A 12,459-nucleotide genomic window follows, 5' to 3' on the forward strand; every position below is an offset into this window, starting at 1 on the left:
CTTGATTGAATACACCTCGTTATTCTCACTTATATGTATAAATTTTTCTTAATTCAACTTCCTAAGTACTCCAATTTACTTAATTACTTTCATTTCTTGACGTACAAAAAATTTAAAATAAGGTATAATTTATTCTAAATTTAGCATCATTTAACTAAAATTATCCTATTGATTTAATCTAGTATAAGCTCCGAATCAATTGGTCAGGAAAAAAGAGTCGTGCTCAATTGGATAGAAAATGTACTCAATTCTAATTAAATGATACTAAATTTAGGAGGTATATCTCCTTTTGGACTTTTTTATACCTATAAAAAACAATGAGAGCTTCTGTTTCCTCGCAACAAATAGAAAATGAGTTGATAAAAAATATACTAGATTTTAATTTAAATGTACTTAATTTAAGATGAATTATATCTTATTTTAGACTTTTTTTATACTTACAAAAAATAATGAAGATTTCTGTTCTCTCATGACAAATGAAAAAAATGTTTAATTTAATAAAAAATATACTAATTATAGTTTAAGGCTACGTTTAGTTGGGTGTAATGTAATCTAGCTTGTAATGTAATTAAATTTGTAATGTAATGTAATGTAATCTTGATTAGATTACTACGTTTGATAATATAATGTATGTAATTTTTGATTACAAGGGTTATTACATTCTTTTGTTTGGTATCCATTATTTTTTATAAGAAATGTAATTCATATTATTATAAAATGACAAAAATATCATGCAACTTCTACCGACGAATCGCCGCACCTCTGTCGGAGCTTGCGTCCGGTGACCGATGACGGTCGACCGACGACCGGCGATCGGTGGTGGCGGCGGCGGCGGTCGGTGACCGACGACAGCGGCCTGCGACCGACGACAACGACCTGCGACCGACGACGGCGGCGGCCGGTTGCGGTCGACGACCGACGACCGACGGCGGCGGCCGGCGGCAGGCGATCGACGGCGGCGGTCGGTGACCGGCGACCGGCGGCGGCCAACGATCGGTGACCAGCGACGGCGATCGGTAGGCAGGCGACGACCGACGGACGGTCGACTAACTAGGGGTATATTCGACATTCAAATTTTAGTTAAATAATGACCTCGTAATGTAATCGGATTACATGGTATTTGGTTTGTAATTCAGATTACAAAACTTCACTACCTTTGTAATCGAGATTACATTACATGTTTAAAGTTAAAACAAACAAAATAATCAGCCTTGTAATGTAATCCTGATTACATTACAAGGCAGATTATACCCTACTAAACGTAGCCTAGATATCTTACCGTGACATCATAACTCCGGGGACGACTTACTAAGAAGGAAATTAGGTTCGTGACCATTTACTTTTATTGGATTTTTCTATTTATATGTGAGCTTCAACTGCCTGTGCTTTAGAATGGGCAACTAAATGGGACTAGAGCCCATGGAATTGAGCTCGTGTTGATTTTAGCCATAATAATCGAGCCTGGCCCATTAACTACCTCTACCTCATTTGCCTTCCATTTAAAGTGACATTTTGAACGTGACACAGCGTGACGTTCCATTCCTGGCGCCGATTTTTTTATTTAATCGCAACGCGGTGCGGAATTTAATACCTAAAAGTCCGAATCCGATTTAAATCCGAAGCTCCGAATTCGTGCTATAAATATCTCTCGTTCGTGCCTCGCTGTCCTCCACTTCGACGCCTCTCCCTCTCTCTATCTCCTTTCGCGTTCTCTGGAGGCTCGGCAGCTGCGTTATCAGACAAACCCTAGTTAGGGTTTCGGCCGATTCTTCTCTCTCTCGCTCTTCCTCTCTCTTTTGTGCTGAGAAGAGTCCCTCGTTTCTTTCGCCTCTCCCCTCGACCTCTTCGTGTTCCGGATCTGCCCGCTGTCGCCATGGATGCGTCTCGCAAGAGATGGAGGCCTGATGCTGCCAATGGAAATGGCGTTGGATCGAAGCGGAATAAAGGTGAACGGTCTTTATTTTTGCGGCCTCTTTTTTCCTCCTACTCTTCACCAAGGTTAGAGTGAATGATTATTCGAAACGGCGACATGGTACCGGGTTGGACGTTACCTTTCCGTTTATGTTGCTTGATTTCATCATTAAGGAATTATTTTTATGCTTCCATGATTGTATTTGCTGTTCTTTCTTATTGTTCATCTTTGTCGTACAAATAGCGAATTTTCCCTGTCCATCTTATGCTTCTTTTGGGAATGCCTTATTTGCAATAGCTGACATGAATGAGGCAATTCCTGTTACTATCATTATCAATGCTTTTATGTGACGGTTCTATGACGGTGCCAAATAGAAGCTCGTTTTAAGTTTACTGGAATTTTCTTCCTTTTAAGAGAAAAAATAATGCAGAGCAATTATTTTTGGCAGATGTGCTCATTGAAACTCTTTCATTTTTGATGCGTGTCTATTTTGGAATATAGGAATTTCAACAAGCAGCATAGTATTTTTAAAAGTGGTTTTATTCATAAAGATGATTCCTTAACTTAAATTCGTTTCTCTCTGTTGCTTCTTCAATTCCTATAGGAGATCAGACACAGACAAATACTTGCATTAACTTAAATATTTACATTTTACCCTTGTCTTTGGATGCAAAGATATTTTTGGTCTTTGAAGTTAAGTTTGGCCTAGAATATCTAAACCTTGAGGGACCATAAAGTTTGGCTCTTGAATCATGTGCTTTATGGAATGTTACTATTTAAAATATAATATCTCTGTACTCTTTAATACTTTAAGTTCACAATAATCATGAAATACCCAATTAATGTGGCATTAATGAACTAATTTATACAAATGATGTGAGTCGGGGGTAAACAGCAGTAGTAAAATTTGCATTCAAATTGAATAACTCTAAACCTATTATATTTTCTTATCACTGAGATTGTTATAGTATTTCAGCCTTTCATGTCTTTAAAATTTTGTTTTACTAGTTTATGTTCCTAATCATATGTTAATCTATTGAATAAATATTTGAACCATCAAGACTAGTAAATGGTCAGAACTTAACTGAGGACACAATCAATTTTATACAGAAATGGACTCTTTTCAACCTGGTTTAGGAGGCAAATCGAAGCCATGCACCAAGTTTTTCAGGTTATAATCTTAACTTATCTAAAATCAACACCGTGTAACATTTTTTATTGCAACTTTCTATTGCAATTAAAATAAAATTCTTGTACTTCATGAACTAATCATTTAGTGTTAATCAATCAATCAGCCATTTTAAGATTGTGATACAGGTTTATGTTCTCTAAGCAAGTTAATGGTACCAAATAAAATAAATTGGTAATTGGAAGAATTCTTTGGTTATCTAAATTCCGAAGCAACATGGAACTTCCTTGCAGCTACGGTTCAAGTTAATTTTGTGATGTGCTATTTATAATGTTATTCGTGAAACAAATTCCATATTTCTCAGTCCAATCTCTGATTCGGATAACTGAGAAGAAGCTTGGTGGGACAAGTCACTCTATGTGTCTTGTATTCACCTCGGATAAAGTATAAGAAAATTAGTACTCTTGATTGCCTCTGCTTTGTCTAATGATATATGTTAGTTCTGATCTTAGTTTTTTGAAGTATAATTAGTGCTATTGCTTTTCTGGCTTGACCTAGCAAAAAGTTGCTCAATTGAGCCAGGTGAAGCTGGTGTTGAAAATTGCTTAATTGATGAGATTTGAAATATTGTTAAACCGTTGTGCAAATAACTAGAAATCAATTCATATACCTTTCACTTTCTTTAGTTTTTTATGCTGATGTTGCAAATTTGTAGTGTTAAGAGATTCCATTTCCACCATATCTTATTCTTCTATTTGATTATTCTTGGAAAATAATTGTTATCATTATGATTGACAATATAGGACTATACTACCATTCATCTCACTGTAGCGATTATGAGTGGTTTGCCTTTGCATGCTGAGTATAGATTATCTACTCAATATTACAGTGCTCTGAATAGGAACAGCTAGAAGCACTTGCTAGTTCATAGTAGCGTTATCTTTAGTGCTGCCCCCTCCTCATCTATGTTTAATTGTTTGTTAGACTTCAGAAAATAAAGATACTTGATTGTTTCCCTGATTTGTCCATGACAGATTCTCTGTAGTGCCAGTGGCATAAAATGCAAATCTAAGTTGCAAGAATTTCCATCCCTTCAAGTCATTAAAGTCAATGAAATAAAAAAACAATTAGGTATTGGTATCTTCTCGGTTTCTTTTACCATTTAAGTGGGTACTTCAGTTAAACTACAGAACAATTAAGAGGTGGATGCAAAAACCATTTTGCATATATATATATGTAAAAAAATTAATGTTTTCCCAATAGATTATTCAATTGCATTGGTACTAAGGAAAATATGATAAAATAATTTGGTTGTTCTGTGGTTTTGTTTTTTGAATACCGCAAAACATATAAGCAACCTGGCATGTTTTTTTTTTCCTTTTATGCAAGGGCTTTGGGATAAGTTGTTTTCTAGTTTCCAATTTTTTGCTTCTTTCATTGGATGTTAATTTATTCATTAACAGTTAACATTTGTGAATCCAAAAAGGATATATGGTTAAGATTCTTTGGTAAAGACTCGGATGATTTTTATTTTCATTTGCTATTTATTTAGTTCTTAGCTTTTAAGTTTTTTGTGACCTTTCTTTGAGTTCATTTACTTGGGGAACTACTTTAAACACTTGCTTTGTTCTTTTTTACAATAGTTTAATTTTATTAACATACAAACTTCTCCTTGATCTGTGAAATGCTACTTTACAGCACTGCTGGTTGCCCATATGGAGAGGGTTGCCATTTTCTGCATTATTTCCCTGGTGGCCTTCAGGCCGTGCAACAGATGACAAACCTTGGCAACCCCGTAATGGCACCCCCTGCAAGGACCTCAGTTGCCCTTCCGCCTTTCCACAATGACTCGTCTTCACCGCTTGTGAAGACCCGTATATGCAACAAATACAACACTGCCGAAGGATGCAAATTTGGGGAGAGGTGTCGTTTCGCCCACAGTGAGCGGGAGCTTGGCAAGCCAGTCCTACCATCCAATGAGGCTTCAATTGCAGCGCCACTGTCTCTGGGTGGAAGGATGGGGCCTCGATTTGATCTGGCACCTCCTGGTGTAGATCCTGCCGCTAGTTTTGGGGCCTCAGCCACTGCAAAGATCAGCGTGGATGCATCCCTGGCCGGTGCCATCATCGGGAAGGGTGGGGTCAACACGAAGCAGATATGCCGATTGACAGGTGCAAAGTTATCAATACGTGACCACGAGTCAGATGCTAACCTGAAAAACATCGAGATGGAGGGAACGTTTGATCAAATTAACCAGGCTAGTGCAATGGTAAGAGAGTTAATCGTCAACATCTCTGCTAGCACTAAATTGCCGCCTAGGAATCCAGCTCCAGCAGCTCCGACCGGGCCTGGAAGCAACTTCAAAACCAAAATGTGTGACAACTTTGCAAAAGGGTCTTGCACTTTTGGCGACCGGTGCCATTTCGCACACGGGGAAGCCGAGCTGCGCAAGGGGCTTGCCTGAGGCTACTTTTGTTGTGCAAGTTGTTTTTTCAACGTTGGATTCTGAGTTAGAGACATCTTCAACTTTTAGCATCTGTGCCACTGATTAATGCTGCTGCATTTGTTGTTGTTGATTCCTTTGTGTTGTGTTGGTGCTGACAAGTCTGGATCTTTGTGGTAGTCAAATTAAAGAGACAGGTTTATTGAACTGGATGCTTGTTTGCTTAATTTCTTGTGTTAGTGTCACTGCCATTATCTTCTGAATTTTAATTATCTAGTTATAATACACAGTATATTTATCCAGGTATATGAACTTAGATTAATAATTGCATTTCGTTAACTTTTTTCTTTAAAAAATGGAATATAATTGTAATCAATAGAATATATTAGCTACAATTTAATTAATTGTAATATAAGCTAAAATAATCACTGGGATTATTATTTTATTTTATTTCTCTTCCATTTTTTGCGTGAGTTATTTCCTTTCTCTTGTTTACTCCCGTCAAGTAAACACCACGAGGGGTAGACTGCCTGGTGTGCCACGGAGGACGGAATTGCACTTGGACGTAGATGAGGACGGCAGGCCGCCACATCACTGCGTGTAGCTCCCTCCTCTCGCTTCGTTTCTAGGGCTCCTATTTCGTTTCTCCTTCTCCTCCTTCGATCAGCCATCGTCGATGGCCACCGCTTTCCTCCCTGGGATATCTCATTCCTGCACCAATTTTCCTCCGCCAGCACCGCCTCCGGAGAAGAGCCGCCGATCGGTCCGACCCTCACTCCGCAGGTGCCGCAGTGGGGCAGGGCGGTTTCGGGCCATGGTGCAGCAGCAGACCTTCCAGGGCCCCCCGGCAGCCTACGCTAGGGAGATGGAGCGCCTGTCCGCCAAGGAATCGCTTCTGCTAGCCGTGAGCTCTCTTCTTTGCTCTCTTTTGTACGTTCAACAAGTACCTGTAGAAGATAAAGTTGGACGCTTGTTTTGGATTCTACACCATAAAATAATGACGTTTGTTGACGGAATGGGATGGAACTTAGTGAAAACTATACTGTACGAAGTGTGAATTTCGCTTTCTTGGCGAAATGCGATTTAACCTTGGTAAAAATGTCCCATTCCTTTTCGAAGTTTCCTATGAAAATTCAGATTTTAGTTTTAGGCTTTTTTGGTTGAAAATTCTTGTTTCTACATTAAGAAAATGTAAATCACGCTTGATTATCTGAATGAAACTAGCCCTGCTCAAAATTTTCACTCTTTTAAAATTTGAAAGTACAATATGAGGATTTGAGGTGTTTCCCTCCTTTCTGTTGCTTACGTGTCTTCTGTGTTGGAAAAAGGAAATTTATTTTTCTTGTTATATAACAATATTTAGCTTGTATTTGTTCTTCTGCCGATTTTAAATACTATATACCAAGCTAAAATAGTTTCTCGTTCTTTACATTTTGTCAGTGTATTATCTTTGAAGTGTCTGTGGCTTGATTTATGTAACTATGATATCAGTTCAAGGATGCTGGTGGCTTACAGTCGTTGATCAGTGGGAAGACAACAGAGATGCAGCGGATTGATGTCAATGAGAGAATAGTTGGTCTCGAGCAACTGAATCCCACTGCCCGTCCTACGACGTATGTTTAATTGTAACGAGAGTTTGCAACAGTTGTAAGGATCAGATTTTATCCTTTCAATGTTTGGAATGGATCAACAAAATCATTTACCACCTTATGAGGCAGTTGGTAGAAGGAAGGATAAATAAACTTTCCCTCTTTTGCTTATAGTCAATAACTCAAATTTCTTTTAGCTTATGTCTAACAAATGAATAACTGGTATTTTTACATTTTTGCTTATTGTTTTCTCAGATCACCTTTTTTGGATGGTCGATGGAACTTTGAATGGTTTAGTGCTGGAAGCCCTGCATCATTCGCTGCAAGATTTGTGTTTGAGTAGGATTTTCTTTTTTTGAAATATTACCCTTGAGGTCATACACATGGTGTCTAACCATTTTTGTAGTGAAAAATAATCATATGTGTATCGTTCGCTATTATTTCTAATTCTTTGAGTTGGTTTGTGTTCATATAGATAAGAGGCATCGTAACTATAAAGCATGGTCATGGTATTCTGTAGCAATATAATTGTTGTTGGACACAATCTAATGCAAAATTTAATATTTTCAGGAGATCACCTACAACACTAGCCAATTTATTAGGCTTGGATATGCTGTTAAAGGATGGGTACTCAAAGATCACAGCAAATCTTAGGTTTTTGAACTCTGTAAGACCAATGAAATGTCTTCATGTTTAAAGATTTTCACTTTTTATCATGCATATGTACACATCAAGGAATTAACTACCATATATTCCTTCTATTTATGCAGTTAAATGGTCTGAATAAGAGATCGGTGTTTGATATGATGTAATATAATTTTTTCCTTACTACTTTCTTGGTTTCCTCTTGTCTTTGCTAGTGAAAGTTCAGCTTAGATGTGCTGATTTTCTGTGCTTTTAAGATATCACATTAACGCATTATTAAATTCCCCACATTTCTTTTGACTTGGAGTTTTTTCTAATCTTGTTGACATTGATTTTTATGACAGAAATTTCATTTAGAGTTTCATTTAATTTTCTTTATCTTTTAATATAGACAAGCCATGTATGATGATTAGCATCTCTTGTATTGCATTATTCTTAAAACTAGCAGTAGTATTTGCTAATGAAAAATTGTCATTTGATTTTCTTCTGCTGGCCTTTTGTTCCTAAGTGTTTAAACAGGAATTTTTTAAAAGAATTTATATTTATTGGCCACATTGTATTTTTTTTCCAGAATATTTGTTCCTTTCTCAACAATTTGATGTGCAATTTGTATGCAGATAGAGAGCAAGTTCTTTCTAACCACCAAATTGTCATTAGAAGGTCATATGCGGATGAAAGAAGAGTATGTTGAGGCTTTGTTGGATACACCAACAGTTAGTCAAGAGGTCATACCTGAACAGTTGAAGGGGCCACTTGGACAAGCAACGGGTGCTTTGGAACAACTTCCACTACCAATTAGAGATGCCTTTGCAAACGGAGTGAAGATTCCACTGAGTAATTCCAGTTGAATTAGTAGTTAGTTACAACATCTTTGGAATTTGTTTGTTAAAATATAATTAATTTGATATTATAATATGAATATGAGGTATGAAATTTTAGATGTTATGTGGGTCTGTGCCTAAAAGTTTACTTACCCACATGTGGCTATCAGCCAGGTCAATTGTTTTGGAACAACCCCATGCCAGGCTAGGGCAAAAGTTAATCAATTTTGGTTCCAAAGTGCTCTGTCAAATATCTCTTTAGTGTTTTTTTTCTTATTTTTTTTAATTCCTACAATATCCACACTATATGAGAGTAAAATAGTGTTTCCTTTGACAAGCATAATGATCTTTTTTGTTAGCTGACGACCTTCAATCAGATTGGTTTCCCTATGTTTCCCTTCCCTGGTTAAACATGGATGTTAGGTAGTGTAATGACCCATAGATCCTCATAATTATGGTTCTGAAGGAGGTATTTGCAACATTTTTTTTTTGTGTGTGTGAATATTGAAGAAATTCCCTATACAACAATGCCAGTTTCTAGATAGTCAAGCTATTTCTTAGCTGCTTAATGATGTGTTTCTATGGTTCTAAGTTGAATTTTGAAGGGGCAAGTAACATTATCCAGCTTTTGCCTGATTCACTTGGCACAAATTTTTCTTTAAAGACACCAGTAAAATTGTAGCACATTTCTTTGCTATAAATCTAGAGAGAACAGAAATGGAAGAATTTATCTATGAGGACTAAATTTGGAGAACATTATGTAGGTTGGAGATATACACTCAATGCAGCTTTAGATGCCAAAATTTAGAGGAACTAATGTTAGTAACTAGCTCATGTTCACATTCTTGATTCTTGCATCGGAAATCTCTACTGTAAGCATCATTGCATCTTAACTGAGAGTTGTTTTCAGACTTGAACTATGGGAACCTGAGCTCATCTGGTGCAACATTTTCTAGTTAGAATTTCCTAGAGCGTCCATCTCATATATGATTCCATGTATCATACCCTTTGACATCAGAAGACGTGATGTCAAAACATCAGTTAGTAATTTCAAGCACTGCCAGATGTAAAATGAGTTTTGATGTATTATGGAAGTTGCTGTCACAGTTAGAATTTATTTTTCTCTGGAGCTTCAGTATATGTTTTTATTTATGTTTCTTTGATACACCTCGGTATGGATGTCAACCTAATTTTCATTTTTATTTTCAATGTACCTACTACTATCTGATTTTCTGAGATCAACCATCTCACTTCAGGTGGAACTTTTCAACGCCTGTTTATTATCTCCTACTTGGATGATGAAATATTGGTAAGTGATGTGTCATGTTCATAATTTGTTGAGCTTTTCTTTGACTATCATAATTCATACGAACACATTTTTGGAAATACTCGTCTATATTTCAGATCATGTCTTTGATGTCGACCTGACAATTGGTCATTTTGCAAACCCGAGATTTCTAGGCTGACCGTCGTATGCGTTTCTCGATTTATCCTGGTGGCCGGTCGAAAACTTCCGTGTGGCCGGGCCGGTCACCCAGGGATAGTCAATGAGACTAATTGGGATTATCATTTTGCAAACCCGAGACCTGTGATTATGCTCTTTAGGTTCAGGTTGTTGCATGCTTTCAGCTGGCTCAGTCATCAGTTCTTGCTGTAGTAGTGAAAAGTATCCATTTGTTCGTATATTTCAAGTTCAATAAGCAAACTCCTGCAATATTTTTTAACGACTACTTCCTTTCCCATCTGAATCTGTTACATTCTTCTCATGATTTGCTAACTAAACCTGATAACGCTAAATGTTTTTTTCTGTGCCAAGGCCTTCCTATTTGATACATGGAACATTTGTTCTTGCTAAATGATTTAAACAGATTTAATTTTACCTGTCAATAACACTGAATAAACTATCTGGTTGTCCTTGCCTTCAGATCACAAGGAACTCCGCTGGAGCTCCTGATGTTCTTACAAGATTGGAAAGTTCTCCGGCATCGGCGCCATCAGACAGTGATCTAGGAGCATGAGAGTTGAAATACTTCTGGGAAAGGCACCCTCCTGCTTAATTATTTTGCTTCTACGATCAATATTGTAGGTTAAATATTCTTCCTTTTTTGGTTCAGCAGCAACTAAAACCCTGCTTCTGTTGTTGCATTAATTGTTCTTAGAGCATCATTCTAACCTTTTATTTTCCATATGTGAAAGGGTCTCAAAGTCTATTTGTTTTTATGCCTGTTTGCTTGAGGAAGGAGGGCAGAGAAATTAATGGGCGAAATTGACAAGAAAAAAAGTTATTGTAGAAAAAAGTTATTGTAGAAGTATATAAATGAAGGTGTTTTTTAGTTTGGTTCACAAAGTGGACAGATGGTTTGCGATTATCTTTATGTTTAATTTGTAGAAATAATTCAAGTGATGAGATATTAAGAAAATTGTTGTATTGCCCCCCACATCGGGATCTTCTGTTGGGGGCATGTGTCGACGTTTAATTTGGGAAAAACGGTGTCGAGATACCACAGTATGTGACTCTGAGTAAGCGGTTTGGTGGAAAAAGACTGGTCTAGCGGAAAAGATTGTGTACCTAATTCCACAGTCCAGTACCTAATTCGGGGTTAGCACAGCCTTATAGGGATGGTAAAGAATGCGGAGGCTGGTTATCGGCATATTATTGCATATGATACTGGAGATAATCAGAGGGTATCTTATAGTTTAGGGAAAGTCAATAGCCATATTGAGATGAAGGTCAAAGTCAATGAAAATCTGATATCTGACTCTACCCAATCCCGACTTTAAATAGCTCCCGAGCTTTTGACTCCGTATAATCCCCGACTTTGTACAATCTCTGACTCCACATAGTCCTCCTGACATTTCACACATCCTCCGACTACAGATTTCCTAGAATCGGACCGATGACTAATACACTTGACTTTTGACGGGCAATGTGTTGCACCATTACTTATAGAAAATAATCAAATATGTACAACGTGGTCGTTTTCCCCCTAAGAACATGGGAAACACAACTATTTAACCCGGAAGAAGTGGGCAACGTAATCACTTATTTTAGAAAACATGAGTAATATAAGCATGGATTTCGGAATGCGTGGAGAATGCTAGAGCACATCTACCATCTACCATTCTATAAAAGGTCGTCGGCCCTTGCGGGCGCAAGGGGTAACTCTCTAAACCTAAGCAACTTCTACTACTCGTCTTCTCCGTTCTCCTGACTGTACAATGACTTGAGCGTTAGAATGGATAAGCCGGGACACCCTCGTTCATCATTATAACTCTCTCCTTCCTTTACTTCTAGAAAAAATTCCGACATATCTCTCTACAAATCCTTATTGCCTCTGGGTGATTGACGGCTTGGGCAATGTCAACGCCAACTCACCAATGGTTTGCTCATCGGTGATCTCGGGTAGGATCAAAAAGGACGCAAGGCCACTTCTGGGACTATAAATGAGCAGAATGCCCAGTTGGCCCTTGCAGTTGATGTAACAAATGCACAGGGAGCCTCATCTTCACACCAGCAGCAAACTCAGCAAGTTCAGAAGGATGGAACTGATACAAGGGATGGATTGCAGCGTGCCAATGAATCTCAGCAAGCTAAGCCAGTCACTGGGAAGCAATCTGATTATTGCTTGGGATTTCTGAAACCGGAACAAATAGCTAAAGGCAGTAAGGTGACAGGATTGATTCAACAAGAAGTACCATATGGAGCTCCACGTGTACCTCTAGAGAAGCATTTCCAGTTGGCACGACAAAGGAATCAAATACAAAAGAACCAACTAAGAGTGGGCTTCAAAGTGAGTAGCAGAAGACCAAAATCAGTGCACCACAAACTCACCTGCAGGAAAAAGCAGAATCTAGATAAGACTTTTGAATTACATCAGAATATGGCACAAGACTTGCTTCACCACTTAGGCAATGCAGCC

At 37.9% G+C, this 12,459-nt stretch overlaps 2 protein-coding genes across 3 annotated transcripts; both read left to right on the top strand.

The window, feature by feature from the left end:
• The first annotated feature begins 1,675 nt into the window (after positions 1-1,675).
• On the top strand, positions 1,676-5,711 carry LOC121995835 (zinc finger CCCH domain-containing protein 31-like). The gene is made up of 3 exons (XM_042549609.1): positions 1,676-1,946; positions 3,023-3,083; positions 4,740-5,711. The coding sequence occupies exons 1-3, from the start codon at positions 1,874-1,876 to the stop codon at positions 5,503-5,505; spliced, it is 900 nt and encodes a 299-aa protein (XP_042405543.1). The 5' UTR covers positions 1,676-1,873; the 3' UTR covers positions 5,506-5,711.
• Positions 5,712-6,010: 299 nt separating this feature from the next.
• Positions 6,011-10,727, top strand: LOC121995836 (probable plastid-lipid-associated protein 13, chloroplastic). 2 transcript variants are annotated; one of them, XR_006115922.1, is made up of 7 exons: positions 6,011-6,388; positions 6,976-7,097; positions 7,329-7,412; positions 7,644-7,740; positions 8,336-8,573; positions 9,796-9,848; positions 10,465-10,554. XR_006115922.1 is itself a non-coding variant. In XM_042549610.1 (7 exons), exons 1-7 carry the CDS (start codon positions 6,161-6,163, stop codon positions 10,555-10,557), a joined length of 894 nt encoding a protein of 297 aa, XP_042405544.1. In that variant the 5' UTR covers positions 6,012-6,160; the 3' UTR covers positions 10,558-10,727. The 2 variants fall into 2 exon arrangements, 1 of the variants encoding a protein (XP_042405544.1); XM_042549610.1 differs by having other exon boundaries at positions 6,012-6,388; positions 8,336-8,552; positions 10,465-10,727.
• The last annotated feature ends 1,732 nt before the right edge of the window (positions 10,728-12,459 follow it).

Source organism: Zingiber officinale, chromosome 6A (assembly GCF_018446385.1).
Source record: "Zingiber officinale cultivar Zhangliang chromosome 6A, Zo_v1.1, whole genome shotgun sequence".
Taxonomy (NCBI): Eukaryota; Viridiplantae; Streptophyta; class Magnoliopsida; order Zingiberales; family Zingiberaceae; genus Zingiber; species Zingiber officinale.